This window comes from Taudactylus pleione, unplaced genomic scaffold (genome assembly GCF_031769625.1).
Source record: "Taudactylus pleione unplaced genomic scaffold, aTauple2 ptg000041l, whole genome shotgun sequence".
Classification (NCBI taxonomy): Eukaryota; Metazoa; Chordata; class Amphibia; order Anura; family Myobatrachidae; genus Taudactylus; species Taudactylus pleione.
This window is the reverse complement of record NW_028284443.1, coordinates 33076607-33094520: the sequence shown is the minus strand read 5'-3', so window position 1 is coordinate 33094520 and position 17914 is coordinate 33076607. Positions and strand designations below refer to the sequence as shown.

General features: G+C 37.7%; 1 protein-coding gene across 2 annotated transcripts; it reads left to right on the top strand.

Moving 5' to 3' along the window:
* Positions 1–593: 593 nt before the first annotated feature.
* Positions 594–15157, top strand: SLC38A2 (solute carrier family 38 member 2). Of its 2 annotated transcripts, none has more exons than XM_088458094.1 (16): positions 594–794; positions 2137–2378; positions 2608–2686; positions 2797–2912; positions 3994–4067; positions 4163–4255; positions 4348–4429; positions 5555–5637; positions 6111–6169; positions 7221–7397; positions 7591–7670; positions 7759–7859; positions 9714–9838; positions 10064–10208; positions 10680–10777; positions 11826–15157. In XM_088458094.1, exons 2-16 carry the CDS (start codon positions 2260–2262, stop codon positions 11922–11924), a joined length of 1530 nt encoding a protein of 509 aa, XP_088314220.1. In that variant the 5' UTR covers positions 594–794; positions 2137–2259; the 3' UTR covers positions 11925–15157. The 2 variants fall into 2 exon arrangements, with proteins under 2 accessions (XP_088314220.1, XP_088314226.1); XM_088458100.1 differs by lacking the exon at positions 594–794 and adding an exon at positions 966–991.
* Positions 15158–17914: the final 2757 nt, after the last annotated feature.

The following is a 17914-nucleotide window of genomic DNA, read 5'->3' as shown; positions in this document are numbered from 1 at the left end:
TCATCGCAAACCTTTATTTGCAATGTGAGTAATTGTAGTAATTTTACATGCACATTTACAAATCTGCCCCAAATATTGAGCTCTGACCTATTAGATGGCATCTCTTTTTTCCCATGTCAGTAATTATCATTGACAACTGTAACACTGTAGAAGGGAATTATTTAAAATTATAAATCAAACTGTTCCAAAAAGAAGTATAAGGATTATAAGTACAAATAGAGAAAAGACACGATCTTATGCCCAGTGATGTTCCCATACTGTATATGGTGAATACTTTTCTGAAGCTACAAGTGGCCTGGGCTGGGCTTTGCGTCTGTCTGTGTTGGTGAAGCGCCCTGGCAGCGCACAACAAACACAGCAGCAGCAGCACATGAGTGTAGTCACTGTGGTGAGAACTGCCGCTACTGTCTGTGTCCTGGGGCCGGGCAGGGGGAGGAGCCGGGGCGGGGCGGACACTGTTGGTACACAAAGGATGGAATCAGGACACGATGCTTTTTGTGTTGACACGGTGCAATGACGCACGGAGACCCACCTCGCCAATTCACCATGACTCCGCCTCGCCTGCATTCCGCTAATAATAAGTGAGAGTATACCGGATGATCGCCAGTACTCACCAAGGGACGCAGCAGCAGCACCACTGATACACACGCCCGGCAGTATTATACACATCGCCTGCGGGCTGTGCTGTCTCTTTTTTCATCGTCTATTTATTTCGCGTGATACGTGTTATTTATTTTCTATTATTATTAATCGATCTCTGCCTGTATACAGCCTGCGGGGAGCACAGCAGCCAGGTAAGCGAGGCTGGGGGCGGGTGACAGCTGCACGGGGCTGAGCGTGTGACTCGGATAGTGCGGGGGATATGTCAGGGAACATGAGCTGTACTGCATAAGGCGGCTGGGTACATGGTGTAGCATTTGGGCAGGAGTCTGTCTGGGCCAAGACGCACTGACCTGGCCCCAATAGTCCATTCTTCTCCATTAGTTATTTGGTAGGTAAATGACCCAATGATCATGAATAAATGTGTCTTTCATTAATAATGGTTTTGGTAAAAGAGCCACTAAATAGAGAGCATTTTATTTGGTTATCTAGCATCCCACCTTATTCATTCATTCTCTATTTATTAGCTATTAATCCATATTCATGTTAATTATTGGGTCCATACCTTGTTTTGGGGCTGATATCTGGTGGTAATTTTTGTATTGTGGACATGCTTGAATGAATGAGTGTGCTCAGGATGTGCAGTTATGTTCCATTCTGTCTCAATAGTGTGTGGCTGTTGCATCAGATTCTCCTCTGTTACAGAGCAGAGGTTAGGGTGGGGAGGAGGGACTAGGAGTGGCTATGTACCTTACCCTGTTTCTATGTGTGCCGCACTGGCTGGGTATTATAGTCATTTTTTTTTTCTTTTCGGTTAACTCAGCCCCTGTACAGAATTTTCTAGACCCAAGGGCCTTCTTCTTGAAATGCGGTTTGGCTACATTGGGGCTTGGTCTGCTGCATTCCCTCTAATTTATTTTCAATATGCAGACAAGCCATATATGTTTAAGCAAGTCCACCTACACTCTACATTTAAAAGGTTTCAAAAGGAAACATTTTCTGTAATTGTGTGTTTGATTTCTTTCCTTGTTGCTATATTTTATGTAGTCTTGTTGCCTACATACCGTAGACACATTATTAATATTTTGTAATCTAGTATTTAACATCAAACACTGCCTGTTAATATTGCTCACATAATGTGACTTGAACATAATCATAAAGCTTTTAAATTATTTATAGGATGGGCCCTCTCAATATTTGTATTGTTAAAATAACAAAAAAATCCATTTAAGTGTTTAAGAACGGTTTATATTATATTTAGCACAATACCATGTATTTGGTGGGATTACATATATGCTCATGGCCTCGGAATGTATGTGATTGACAAATGAGGGTGTAGAGAGATAAGGGGAGGGGGGGGGGAATGATGAGATGCTTGGTGCTAGGAATTTGCTGTGTGCCGGATGAGAATAGCTAGTACTTTTCCACTCTCCCACTGCCCCCCCCTCCTCTTCTCCTTTTCCAGCTTACTCGTGACCACGAAGCATCACGTGGTTAAGTTGCACACTGCAGTATTGACGTTTTCCATCCTTGCAGGCAGAGAGCCTAGCGCAGCAGTAGGATCATCTGCAGCCACACCGTCTACATCAGCTGAACTTGTGGACACAGTATTTGAACATCCTCCTTAATTTCATCTTTACTGCAAAGCAAACCGCTAGGATGAACAAACAAGAGATGGGAAGACTTGATATTTTCCCTGATGAAGACAGCGTGAGCTTTAACAGCAACGATGATTTCAATTATTCGGAATATCCGGCAAAGAACCTATCAACTAAAGGGTTAGCTATGCAATTCATTTATATGCATGTCTGTAATATCATTAATATATGTTAGATTTATCAAGGTAACATCTTTCATTATATTGATTTGATTTGATATTATTTTATTGTATAGTTACATTCTTATGTAATATTTGGAGAAAGTTTAGTGTTTTGTCATAATACAGAATTTAAGATTTTAGCCATGAAAAACTGAATTAATGTCAACGTTACTGTAATTCCATTGCAGTCATTATGACATGGATCCAGAAAACCAAAATTTCCTGCTTGAACCTACATTGGCAAAGAAGAAATGTGAGACAGAATATGTAAGTACTTCCCACACAATGCACATTTAAGTTGCCCATTGAGGTTGGTCAGATTGTACTTATCCTGTGCATATTTAATGTGTGATTAACCTGTCCCTATGTTTTCTTAGCTTCCAGGAACCACTTCATTTGGCATGTCCGTATTTAACCTAAGTAACGCCATCGTTGGAAGTGGAATCTTAGGTCTTTCATATGCTATGGCTAACACTGGGATAGCACTTTTTATGTAAGTTTTATGTCGTTGTAGTTTTCTATAATAAAACATACATTTTCTAAATTCCCTCATTAGGCTGCAGAATCTAGTGTTTTGGCTCTCTAATGGTCATAACCAGTGTTCTTCTATTACATCGCCACTAGAGACAATGTATCTTTTATCCATATTAGAAAACAATATTTATATTTTTATTTATTTTTTATAAAGAACAATGATACACTTTGTTTACATTGTGTAGTGTGTAAGCTCTTGGCACGGCTTTGTTAATTCTCAATAATGCACAGAGAAACAATGGTATTTTTTAAATCTTTAAAGAATATACCCCAACCACACCCCTTCGCAACTTCTGTTTCTAATGAATTAGGTTAGTCCCAACTAAGTATATCAATTGGCCCTATAAAGGCTGTTGTGATTTTGTCTATGCAAAATGGTGCACTCGGCACCGTTGAAATTTCAGAACAAAGGGTACTGCCGACTGCTAGCTCCAGGCACCTACCAGCGCTGATTAAGGGCATGACATAGCTAAAATACATGTTTTTCTAAAAAGGTAGAACACATATTGACATAAGTAAAAAATAACTTCCTATTCATTCGATTTAGATATTTATTTTACTGCTGTGGCATTTATAAATATGTAAATAGTTTTCACATAGTGAAAAGAATTATAATAAAAAAAGCTGTTCGCCGCAGCTCAAAAACTATTTCCTTTTTTCACTTCTGATTAAGAGGTTGAACTGTACTAAATAAGAGATAGACGGAGATAGTTGATAGGGCACAGTAAACAGTCAGCCTTGGTATTTAATATGAAATCACATTTTAGGAATGAATGGCATCTGAGTTCTAGTAAAAAGTAATGATTAGAAAGTGCACTGAGTATATAAAGGCATGTATAATATCCTGTTTGTTAATACATTGCAAGTCTGTTAAATCACTTCAATTGAAACAAGTACCATGAGAAAATTAATACTACAGTGCTGTACTATTGTGAACCTTGAATGTTTGTCAAGATCACATACAAATGTTTTAGTTTAGTTTTTTGTTTTAACACAGCTTAGCTTTAAATTCACTTATGCTTCTTTTTATTTTACTGTAGGATATTATTGACGTTTGTGTCAATATTCTCTCTGTATTCCATTCACCTTTTACTAAAGACGGCAAATGAAGGAGGTAAAACTTTACAATATTTGTAGTTAATTTAGAAAAATGTAAACTTCCAGAAAGGGTTTTTTTAATGATATTAACATTTGTCTCCTTTTTTTTAGGTTCTTTGTTATATGAGCAATTAGGATTTAAAGCATTCGGTTTATTTGGAAAACTTGCAGCATCTGGGTCTGTTACAATGCAAAATATTGGAGGTACATTTAGTAGTTACTGACTGCTATTAAGAGCACATCATTTAACTACAGTATGAGCGTTCTGTTCCTTCATTTGTTGTTCTATTTTGCAGCTATGTCAAGCTACCTCTACATAGTGAAATATGAGTTGCCCCTTGTAATCAAGGAACTGATTGGATCGAATGTCAATGAGGAGTATGTATATATATTTATTTTTTGAGCCAATTCTAATATTAACCACTTTGAAAATTGTGCCTATTGTAAGAATTACTACTCAAACAGATTATTTTATTAACAATTAAACCACTTCCGAACTAGAAAGTGATCCATGATTCCACAATAATTTCTATATATTTCAGTAACTGATGACTGCTACCAATTTAAATACATTTTGTCTTTATATTTTAAGATATGCAGCATTGAAGTAAAAAAAAAAAAAGTAACCTCTGAAGGACCATGTCTGTAGACAATTACTATCATAACAATTATACCACTGGAAAATATGTTCTAATTGAATCTGTTGGTCAAACTGCTTTCGAACATTTCTTCCAGATTCTTGAGTAATAAGTCATGTTTAAATGACCAAACATGGTATAGAACCTGTCAAGAGTGTTCTGCAGCGTCAGCTATGAATATCTGAGGAGTAATGTAACTAGGCCCTTACAGAAGTTCAAACTTTTACTAAAATAAATTATCCTGTCCTTGTACACATATAATGCAGAAATCAGACCTCTACTGGAGGTTTACCTTAAGCCGGGTACACATTTACCTTACTTGGCAAACCATCACACCAACCGAGCGACCAATTTGGTAAGCTATACACACTTATCAATCGGCCGCTGGATATGTCTGGCAAGACATCACAACTGGGCAGTCAAATTTAAAGTTTTGATGTCAGTGGTCCCTGCAGCAAATTTACAGGTGGTCGGCGGGTCGCCCATACACACATGCAGATGCACCGATATATCTGCATGAGATTTTTGGATCTGCTGTGCTGCAGAGTCGTCCTGATATGTCTGTAAAAAAAAGTTGTTCAGAGACACATTGGGTGTACACACCCATCGTTCTGCTACCGATATATACTTTGATCGAATGTCAAACAATATATCTAGTAGTGTGTACCCAGCTTTAGTATAGTTGAACTAAAAGTCTGCTATGATTGCTTTGTTTCTTTGCAACCATGTGTCTGTATTTAAGTTTTCCTATGCAACATTTATACAGTGCATCCCTCTAATAGAGCAAGTTTTTTTGAATGAGCCATTACTGCAATTTTTGTCTTTTTCCTGAAACACCATTAATTTTTTTTCATGTTTTGTTTAGTGCATGGTACCTAAATGGAGATTATTTGGTTCTGATCGTCTCTCTGTTCCTCATCTTTCCTTTGTCAATACTGAGAAACTTGGGTAAGTGTTTGCTGAAACATATACAGTATTATTAATATAGTATAAAGGGAGTGATTCAGTAGTGGAAAGAATCGCAAAGCTGCACACAATTGCAAAGCTGCACCCCCTCTCCCCCAACGGAAGCATCACACCTCCGTTTTGGAGAAGCTGAGGCCGCCTCCGCCCCCAAACGGCAGCAGCAGACTACCAATCATTGACAGTCTGCTGCCGCTCTGCGTGCAAGCACGCAGGATCCATACTGCACATGCGCTGTACGAGTCTAGAATCTGCGCAGATTCCCGATTATGCACTGCTGAATGAGCCCCGTAGTACACAAAATCCCTTTATGATTTGAAATATATAGTTGCCGGTCAGAATATCCCATGATCATTGCTTTAATTCACTCGTACTAACTTGGCATTGATGTAAAAGAAAGTTCATATCAGAAACTATGTGTTTATTCAACGTCTATATTCTATGCATTTTTATTTCAGGATACTTGGGCTACACAAGTGGATTTTCACTCTTGTGTATGGTCTTCTTTCTCATTGTTGTAAGTAATTTCCTAATTTGTGATATTAATTAGTGTGTTTGTCATAGAGAGAGACATTTCAAATATATGTATATTATTGTGTACTTAAGTCCTGGAGTGCCACCCTCGATGTTGGTGCGTACAATATATATATGTATATATATATATATATATATATATATATATATATATATAGGACCCTCAGTGATGCGGCACTCCAAGCAAATAAACACACCATAGACGTGGCTGAGAAAAGTCAACGTTTCAATACCTAAAACAGCCTGTTTTAGGTATTGAAACGTTGACTTTTCTCAGCCACGTCTATGGTGTGTTTATTTGCTTGGAGTGCCGCATCACTGAGGGTCCTATGAACAATCGATATTCATGCAGGCAACCAGCTAAGTACCCTTTATATACAGGGAGTGCCAGATCCTATGCTACATATATATATATATATATATATATACATATATAATTACTGTTCCAACGATTGGCACTCCCTATCCAAAACAACTCTAATGGCCCTGGTGCCTTCCCTATATCACTCCATGTATAGTACCCAATCTGGACGGCACTCTTCGGTCTTCTACATTCAAGAAAATAAAGGCATGGATGCCTGCATGATAACGATCAACTTTTCAATTCCCTTACAGAATTTTCATCAGGAGCATATGGAAATTCTGTAAAGAGTTGAAACTTTGATCGTTATCATGCAGGCATCCATGCCTTTATTTTTTTGAATGTACAAGACCGGAGAGTGCTGCCCAGATTGGGTACAATATATATAATATATATTTTTTGGGTACAGGATGCCAATGCTCGGAATCTCTGCAGTCAAAATCCTATCGCCGGCATCCCGACAGTGTTAGGATACCGACACCTTAAACCTAACCCTAATACCGCTACTTACCTTCAGAATGCCGGTGCCAAGATTCTGACAGGTGCCAGTATTCCAAACAAAATCATCCCTTTTACTGGGCTATTGACCCAATCCCATTTTTGTTACCAAGTAATACCAGAACAGATTTCACTGTTTGCTTTGATTCTTATATACTTTTGTTATGCACTTTAGGTCATCTACAAGAAATTTCAGATTCTTTGTCCCGCTTGGCTAACTAACGATGCCATGAACAATACTTTGAACAACACCTTGTCTCACCTGACCACACATTCTCCTATGGAGAGTACAGAGCTCAACAATACAGATGATGAGATGTGCAAACCAAAATACTTTGTCTTCAACTCCCAGGTAACAATGCTTCCAGAAATACTTGCCCACTACTTTAACTTTCTTAACTATGTTTTAGAATTAAAATTACTTTAAACAAATAATCACATTTGTAAGAACAATATGCAATATAATACTGTAGTAACTTTTAGGTTGTACAAAAAAAAAATCTATTTCTGTAGGTGACATTGATCTATTTATCTTCTCTTTCCAGACGGTGTATGCTGTACCAATCCTGACTTTTTCATTTGTCTGTCACCCAGCTGTCCTTCCCATCTACCAAGAACTTAAAGGGTATGTACTGTTCTATTTTAGGTCCGGAAAATAAGCGTGACCACTGCCAATGAATGGTGCTGATAGCGTTCTATTCTCTTTTGTGCAGTCGCAGCCGAAAAAGGATGATGAATGTTTCAAATGTTTCTTTCTTTGCCATGTTTATTATGTATCTTCTGGCTGCCCTCTTTGGATACCTGACTTTTTATGGTAAGTTGTTTATTTTGTTTGTATATATTACTGTTATACTTGTGTATTTCCTAAGCAGCACCAAAACACTGTTTCAGTATTATGGAAACCTTTTCTACGCTCACCATTTTGGATGGTAGGCTTCCTCAGAGAAGTCTTATGTTGTGAAATAATTGCTTGTAATTACATGGAAACAATTAGGGCTATGGAGTCAGAAGTCTTGAGTTGAATTGGAGTCGGTAGACATGTACCAACTCCAGCTTCAAACTTATGTACAACTTATGTACAGGTGTCTATGCAGTGGCGTCTTTAGAAAGGAGGGGGCCAGTGTGCATCCCCCGTCACGGGCCCCCTCTTCTCACCCCGGTGGGCCGGCAGCCGACTGATGCGGCTGGCCGGCCACTGCAGAATCAGTAGACTCTGGGCGCTAGAGTGTGCCTACAGTCTACTGCACATGCGCAGATCGTGGGGAAATGGCGCACCCGCCATTTTCCTAGAGCTTTCCTCACAGCGCATGCCATTTTCCAGCGTTTTGCGCAGCGCTGAAAGACCCGACGCGGGACCTCGGAGAGGTAAGTTTTATATAATATGTGAACAGGGTGTGCGGTCCTGGACCCGGGGACCCGTGTGCACCACACACCCTGCACCCATTATAGATACGCCGCTGTGTCTATAACTCATCATTGCCCTTTCCCCAGGCATTCCTCCAGATCAGTCTCATGCATCTCAGAACATATGAGCCTGATCATTATCTTGCAGAACAGAAATGCTAAATATCAGGAGGAGAAAGTCATCAAAGTATTGTTGACAAAAAAAATCAGAAATCATTTGTGATGTTGAAGTGTCCCTTGTGCAGATTGATCTGTGTGAATGTAAGTAAGACATAGGGGTCAATCCTATTGCAGGCAAAGGGGGCGAGTTGCTGTTTGCAACGGCGTTAAAAACGCCGGCAATGGACCGGCATCTTGCACCCTTCACTGACCACTCTGAGCCCGAACTCGCTGAATTTTGCTCCGAGCCCTATGGTGCTGCGAGCAATTTTAAGCGAATCCAGGCTGCCGTAAACTGCGGCCTCTGCCACAATGACTCATAATAGGATTGACCCCTTAGTATGATACTAATAATTTTGGTAGTTGTACAGTACAGGCCATGGATAGGTGAGGAGTACTAAACTAGTGTTGGTACAGCAGGGGTGAGGAGTAGCAGCATTGTATATTAGTTAGTTTGGAGGAACTACATTTTCTTTCTTTACATTTTAAGGACTATTTCTGACCAAAGAAACATATGCCAATTTTTTATTATGGTATTATAATAACCCCATGCTGCTGCTATCTCCCACGACTAGACTGCAATATTTACCCCATTCTGCTGTCACCAAATACACTGTGTATTACCAGTTACCAAGTATAGCCCTCGCACATTACACCGCGATATAATGAATCCATCATGCTGCATAGTTTACATGTATTCTACTATCTCATGACCTAAACTACTATTTGAACTTAATTAAATCATTGCACATATTATGTAACGTTAAAATTCATATTGTAGTCTATATAGAATATATGTAAAATATACATATGCCATTAATAAAGGAGTCGGACAAAAGTAAATTAGAGTTGTTGGAGTCACTAGTTTGACGTACCAACTCTACAGCCCTGATAACTAGATACATGAGCAATAACTTGAAAATATTGAAAATGTCATCAAATTGTTCCATACCATCTTAAAAATATATTGAATATGTTCTGTATGGAATTATTTACACCTCTTCCATATTCTTCAATTTAAAATATTATGTAATAACCTTAATATAAAAGGTTTATTTTGTATACTTTCTTGTGTTGGTAATATTTTCATATTCAATTTTCACAGGTAAAGTTGAACCAGAGTTACTCCATACTTATTCAAAGGTTGCAGGAGCTGGAATCATATTTGTTGTTGTGCGCCTGGCAGTTCTTATAGCCGTCACCTTAACTGTACCAATTGTAATATTTCCAGTAAGTAGTAGCTCTAGTTAATTTGACTCTTTAGTGCAAGTGTTGTGTGTAATTGAGATGTGTGTGTGTTAAATCTGATTTAGTTGCTACAAAACATTTGCTACTTGCACCATGGTATAAAATAAACCGTATCAATGTACGGTATTGATGAATACAGTATTCTCATTAATATTACACCTATTTATTTTTTATTATTTTTCTAATGTATCTCTTTTTCTCCTTCAGATCCGCAGCTCCATCACACAGTTGTTGTTTTCAGGAAAGGATTTTGCATGGTGGCGTCACATTCTGATCACACTTATAATTCTGGCATTCACTAATGTACTAGTCATCTTTGTTCCTACCATAAGAGATATCTTTGGATTTATTGGTGAGTTAATTACATTCTTTAGTTTACATTTACACTATACCTAAACTGTTTCTAGTTGGCTTCATAAATTGAAAATGTCCACCTATTCTGTATTCTGTATATATCTTTTATTTACATTCTATTTAAATTATGGTTTAAAAAATAAAAAAACACTAACAGAATCACAGTCAATGTGTGTCAGCAAATGAACAAGAAGATGGCACTACATTCCCACTTCAGAAACCACAGCCCCTCTCTTCATATGTCCCTATAGCCCACGTGTGTGTGTGTGTGTGTGTGTGTGTGTGTGTGTGTGTGTGTGTGTGTGTGTGTGTGTGTGTGTGTGTGTGTGTGTGTGTGTGTGTGTGTGTGTGTGTGTGTGTGTGTGTGTGTGTGAAATATATATATATATATCATGCCTACCATATCGTACTGCAACTTTTATAAGTAGGATCAACAAGGTCTAATGCAAGATTGTGGTTTTTTACATAGGTGCCTCTGCTGCTGCTATGCTGGTATTTATTCTACCATCAGCTTTTTACATCAAACTAGTAACGAAGGAATCCATGAAATCTGTTCAGAAGATAGGGGTAAGTGCATTTCTTACTATTTATTTTGTTATATAAATAGTTAATGGTGAAGCACATGTGTGTCGGGTGTTTCCAGTAAGCTGTTGACCTTGAACTTTGCATCATCACATTAACTTGTTGATGGGAGCCAATTTACGTCAGCAGCCTGGGGTCCATGTACTGAGGAACAGTTTATAAATAAAGCCTCAATATGGTAGCCACACTCTGCTGACCAATACCCCAGAGCAGGAGCTCGGCTGTCAATGACATCCTTGGGTTCCAATGATATTGTTAGGAACTGTCATATAATATTCCTAGGCACCTGATTTTTGTACTTAAAAGTCAAAGAGACCACTGTGTACAGCTCAGTGTGTATCCTGTGGCTTAGGTTAAACCGATTTAAACATTTTTTTTAGCAATTTGCATAATGTATACATATTGGCAATTTCTGGTGTAAAAAATAGGTAAAAGTAACGATGGAAGCATTTAAAATAAAGCTATTTCACTATACCACCAGAAAAACCCTATCTGTTCCGTAAAAAAACCCTGCACCAAAGTTCTAGACTGGGGTGCATCCTCAGTATAGCAAAAATAATAAAAATAAATATATTTTCGCTGCTTACTTACAAAGTAGAAAGATTGGAGGCACTCCCCATTTTCATCCTGAGAGAAAAATTAGAATTTTTATTTACACCACCAGCATTTAAAGAGTGGTCCAATGTTTTGGCTCCATTGTGGACCTTTAACAAGGCGCCCCATAGAAGTCACACACATGGAAAAACGTGCTTACATTTCCATGTGTGGGGCTTCTGAAGTGCTGTCCACAATGGGGTCTAAATGTTGGACCACTCTTTTAAATGGAAAAACATGCACTCTAAATTTTGTTCTTCTGAACAGTAGGACGTCTGTCTTAACTTTTGCAGAGGCTCCAATGATGAAATGTTTGCTACTGAAGTAAATTCCTCATCGGCTAGATTGTTACCTTTTGGAACTTAGTGTAACTGTTCTTTTTGACTTTAGAATCCTAGTGACTTAACTGACATAACAACATATATTTATCTCTTTCTAGGCTATGTTGTTTCTTATCGGTGGCATTTTAGTTATGATTGGCAGCATGTCCTTGATTATTATGGACTGGGTGCACAATGCTTCTGCCAATGGACACTAAAGTACATGGTGAGGAAGTAGGAACTGTGCTTGAAGTGGAACTGTTCACTTCCAAGCTTTCTACTGAGAATGAAAATTTACCATTGCTTGCAGCTTCACTTCCTTCAAGATACCGTTTCTTGTAGAACAAAAGAACTCTTGAGAAATTTGTTCTGCACCTCAACAAGGACAAAACCATCTTTAATCCAAAGGATCTGACCAAAAGGAAGTAATTTATTCCATTCTGGAGAATGGCTAATAATATCTACATGTTATTGAAGCCACATGGTTGGCTGTTGTCAATTACTGTTTCTTGTACTTGTATGTTAATACTTGAATGTGCCTACAGGAACCATTTGATGTGAGTAAATGTTACACTGCTAAAGTGTGAGCTTGGCTGAGGGTCAAAAAACCCCTCTCTTTGTACCAAAAATACTCATCAATTTGAAAGCACTTCTAGGTGGAGGGACACAGAAATGATGCTCATGTTTCAGAACCCCTAGCTGGGTTCCTGCAGTGTATTTAAACATAATCAGTATTTTAGTAAATATTTATTTTGTCTTTAAAGCAAGGGCATGGTGGAAAATGAGACTGTCTGGTTTGGAAAAAGACTGAATACTGTTTCTACTTGAAGGTCACTAGTGTATTGCTTTGAAAAGTGCAGGTTACCTTCAGTACTAAAGCAGCCTTTCTGAACCATTTGAGACTATAAATAATGCTTTAGCACTGACCTAAAAGCTTTGTACTAATAACTTGACCTATTCTTTTAGGTAATACATGAGGTATACCATTGTTAAACAGTACAAATATTATTGTCGGATAATCCTATTATGTTACTGTTGGTGTAGCCTAAGCATGGTACATAAGTAAAATATTTAATGGCTAATTTATTGCAGCTCATGGCAGTTTACATCATGTATAGTATTTCTCAATATTTAAACTTTAATTTATAAAATACTGGATTACTTGAGGAACTTTTTCTCTTTTAAAACAACAAGAACCTACTTCGATTTCTTGCTCATAAAATGTTTATTGGGTACATTTTGCAAAATGTTTGCTACAATTCAGAAGGCTAGTCATTTACGATGCCAGTTTAGCAAGTTCTGTAACTGGCACATATCCAAGAAGCTACAAGTAATTATATTTAATAGCTTTTTTTGGCATTTTAGGTTATTAGCTAGAGAGGCCTAAGTCAAGAGTTATATGTGAGTGATAGGATAGTATTCTTTTTAAAGTGTACCTGTCGCCTATTCATATATGAAGCAGCGTTTTCAAGATGCAACCAAAAGTTAGTCTATTCCAGGGATGGGGAACCTCAGGCCCAGGGGCCGTATAAGGACCTCTGAATCATTTGGTCTGGCCCTCTGAGCTTTTTTTTGCTAGCCTCATCTGGCTAGCTGGGTGCCTAGAATAGCACCCTGCAGCCAGAATCTATGCAGCAGTGCTGCCTGGAGCGTCCTTAGGACACTTCAGATGGTCACATCGTTGCCCTTACAGCTCCTGGGCATTGCTGTAATCATCGGCGATTGTGGCCCCGCCCTGTGTGACGTCATGCGGATGGGGCGTGGCCTGCATTAGGCCCGCAAATAATGTTCTATATATTAAAATGGCCCTCGGCAGAAAAAGGATTCCCCACCCCTGCTCTATTCCCTAGGAACCAGTAACCTCACTGAGGCATAACGCACAAAGTGCCTCATGCCTCCGTAATGTCACTTGTTTCTGTTGCATGAATAGGCTTAATATGAGTTCTAAAAACTGTGACTGCTTTCACTGCCTGTAGGGGCGGGCTACACAATAAGAGTTGCAGCAATATTTTGCTAGTTCTCACAAGTGGTCTATAGGTCAATATGTTCAACACATACCTGTTTGCATAAATAAGTCACATCATCTTACAATAGACATTCAGTGTGTTATATATGTTAATCAACTGTTTTTGTGTATACTCTATATTTCTGTTTACTAATAATGATGCAGGTACATATTATGTACATTGTGTCATAATGCAGATATCCAGTATGAGCAAGTAAGAGGAAAATGATGTTAAACAAATACACCTCCTCATCATGAGATTTGATTTTTTTGCCACCTCATTGTCTTCCACAGACGAACATAGACTCTAATGTGCTGTTTATACAACATTAACTCATTGAAAGGCAACCTATTTTTCAAGATTTGTGATGTTTGTATAGCAGAAAATATGTAAATATATAAATAATTAATTTGTAGATAAACATCTTTTTATTTATGTACATTTTTATTATGATCGTTGTCTGCACAACAGAAGGTTTATTTAAGGAAACCTCTACCCCGACAAATAAGGAGACAGGTTTGTATCGGTTATTAGCACTATCCGTTTTTACAGTGTGCTGTTTATTTTTATTTTTTTTTACATAGCTGTAGCTTTACATAGCTTTCTATACTGCCTGTAGTCACTCCCACCTTCCTCCTCATAGGGAGGGTAAATAATTTCACAGTTCTATAATACAGGGAATTTCAGTGCTTGCCTACAGTTTATTAGCAGTTTATAATTTGATTGCAGGAAATAACCATTTTATTTTATTTCCCGTTTCATCTAAAATTATCCAAGAACTGTGTTTATCCCTGTTTACTTGTTATTACAAACAATTTGTTGTGAAACACTGACCTGGATATTTAATTCTTTTGTCCAGTAAGCAGAAGTAACAATGCCTAATTTATAGGTACATCAATATTATTTATAGCGTAAGACCCACTCTTTCTTATATGCATTCTCTTTTACAGGATGACATAATATCACAATACCCAACTATGTTAATATGTTAATGTATATAGACTATTGTAACTGGAACAAAGTAGTAGCTGCTTTTTAAACTATAATTTGTTTATTTTACAATAACTTCATTTTGTTGGCCTTTTATTTTTTTATAAATATCCGGGCTTTGGCCTTTTTATAATATTTTATTATTTTTAAAATGTTTCGAACAATGCTTATGAAAACAGTAAGGGTCCATTGATGTAAATAAAGTAGTGATGCCGTAGACGTTTGGATTTTTACTTTTGGGAATTAGAGTTAGTGTCTGGATTTTGGTTTTTACTGTTGTGCTGTACAATATATTGAATCATGCATTCTATGCTTAAACATCACCTGTATAAATGTAAAATAGAACTATTGTTAAAGCCAGCAGCTCTGTTAGAGGTGTTGGTGAATGAAGTTTTTGAGTTTCAATGAAACACTGTATGCTTTTAATTGACCTGAAATAAAAACATAATACCATGTACCAGGCTTCATCCATATATTACTTGAGCTATTGATATGTCATGCTGACCTATCTTTATATATAATTAATGTGAGGTCTTATCTTAATCTATTATTAGGCCTACTAGATAGTGATCACTTTATATTATATTTCATATTATTATATTTATATTTACATGACCATTCTTTTCTCCATACATTTGCTACATTCCTTTTATATTTGTACCTATGTTATTGATTATTAGTAGAACTTGTCTCTATCCCAATATACTGTATGTATGTGTGTTTTTTATATTTACTAACTTTAGAGAAGTCCAGGTTCTAGAGGTAGACTTGTTTACATTGCTCTTGAATTTCACTACAGAATGACGGGTCAATGCAATAACTATATTTGCATCTACACAGCAGATGTGTTCATATATCTAAGGACATTGAAAATATCTACATTTGCATGGACAAAATCTAATTCTCTCATGACAGAGATCCTATTTAGATAATTCAAAATTAGCTGGTGATTCTTTACATTGCTATATAATAAATACAAATGCTATTATGCCGCATGCACACTAGACAATAAGTTGGACAATATGAACGATATCGTTATCGTTCATAGCGTTCAATATCGTCCAGTGTGTATGCAAGATATCGTTAACTATGCGCGCTCCCTCGGATCATTAACGATGTCTTTCATCACCCGTACTTGCAGGCCAACCTGACGATACAGTCAGGTTCTGCAAGTATGGGGATGAGGTAGGGTGCCAGTTAACGGTATCGTTTAGTGTGTATGCTCAATGTCGTTAATGGCAGTGCAGGGGAAACTCTTAACGATATCGCTCATGGAGCATATCGTTTAGTGTGTATGAGCCTTTAGTCTTAGATCCTGTAGTTCTTTGGAAGTACTCTAGGATTAAGATATGACCGCTAATGCTACCACTGCTGCAAATTTGTACACAGCGGATGTGCTAAAATAGGCAAATATCACAGCCACCCTGGATCCTGGTCTTTAGACTAGTTTAGCCATTTTACGCAGCTAAACCTGGTGCTTTTGGCCACAACAACCTCAATAATTAATGGGCGCCCAAAGCAATTGAATTGCTCCATTGGGCGCCCATTAATTATCGCTGCCAAAAAACAATTGAATAGCCCGCATTGTGTTCAGCTCTGAATCAGGCCCTTTGTTCACATTAAATAAATGCACTGCCATCCTATACAACAGCACAGTACTGATTCATAATTGACATTTAGGATACAAGCACTGAAAAATTTATTAAAAGCAATTCCAGCTGTGTTTGACTGAAAGTGGGGATTGTGCTATTAATTTTAATGCTTATTTTGTGATCATTTTTTCATCATATTTTTATACAGGCAAACTGCTGAAATCTAATGTAAAATCTAAATCTTCCCTTTGTGCAAGATAAGTTGGTAAATACACTATTTAAATATTTATTGAGCAAACTCCATTCAAAACGTTGTGCCACCAGGCATCACCACGATCTTAGCCAGTTAACCCCGACTTTGCAATTTTTTTCTGCGAGGCTAAAATTGCAATAGGATGGACGCAATGTGGCATTGAGGGATGACACATTGTTACAATTTGAATAGAACGACTGGTGATATATGTGATTAATTCTAAGAATTGTTTTAGCTAGAAACATAATACATGCATATTTAAATTATCACCTTGTAGAGTCAATGACAAGCACATAGATATTGGATTTATTTGCAGATTGGTGTGACATCATTTCTTGGCTGCAAGAGCCCTGTCTACTGGCCTGGAAACAGAACTGTGACTCAATGTGCTATAACAACAGCAAGTTTGTACTCACCCCTGGAAATAAAGACACACTACTTCAACATATAAACTTGCAATTTGGCTCAGTTCCCTTTTTGTAGTTTCTTGGAATGCTGTTTTATAGGTGAATTAAATACAGTTTTTACTGGATACAATTTAAAATTCCATTTACATCATAATAAACTAGTAGCATATTTGGTTTCGCTACATGTTATGCACATTATTACAACTCTCCATCTTACAACTTCTTTATGTAGCAGCTAATTCCTATTTTTCATTTTTACATGTTCTTTATTATATTGACCTCTTGATAGTAAATTGAAGGCAAAAAACAAATCTGATTGAATGAAAAGTTCAAAAGAGCAGTACTTAAGGTACTTAAGGGGGCCTGATTTAGAGATGGATGCAGTAGTGGATGCTGCTGTGTCTATTGGCAGTTGCCCATCTGTCCTTTCTATGCTATGAATGTGCAAGGACTGAGACACCCACTTTCAGCATCCGTATACGCTGCAATACCGCTGGTGCGTCTTTAGATGCACCATTGATACTTTTACAAGCACTGTGACAGGTGTAGTTTCTCTGTTGCAGTATGGCCTCTTATGTTATAGTAGTTGTCAACTACTATAACATAAGAGGCAATACTGCAACAGAGAAACTACACTATAACTACTAGTTGAACGTCTGTGTACACAACCACTATCACCAACACGTCCATATGATGTGGGAGGGGTAGGACTTGATGACCTCATCACATCGGGGTGCGATGAAGTCATTAAACCCAGATGTTTCAAATGTGACATGTTGGGACATAAGACCTCATAATGCAGATCGATTGTATCAAGTTGCTCCTTATCACTTAAATGTGACAGCGGGAATGAGTCAGCCTTAAATGTAGCAGATAGCCACTGCTGGTACATGGACTGAGGAGCCACAATGCATTTCAGCTGTAATTAATGTTGGTTCAACTCATTTAACTATGTGAGTC

What these genes read in the sequence shown, in the direction of transcription:
- SLC38A2 (XM_088458094.1), top strand. Translation starts at nt 2,260, where the DNA reads ATGAACAAACAAGAGATGGGAAGACTTGATATTTTCCCTGATGAAGAC. An exon ending in TACAATGCAAAATATTGGAG is followed by an intron (nt 4,256 to 4,347) that starts GTACATTTAGTA and finishes TCTATTTTGCAG; the next exon opens with CTATGTCAAGCTACCTCTAC. An exon ending in ATCTACCAAGAACTTAAAGG is followed by an intron (nt 7,671 to 7,758) that starts GTATGTACTGTT and finishes TCTTTTGTGCAG; the next exon opens with TCGCAGCCGAAAAAGGATGA.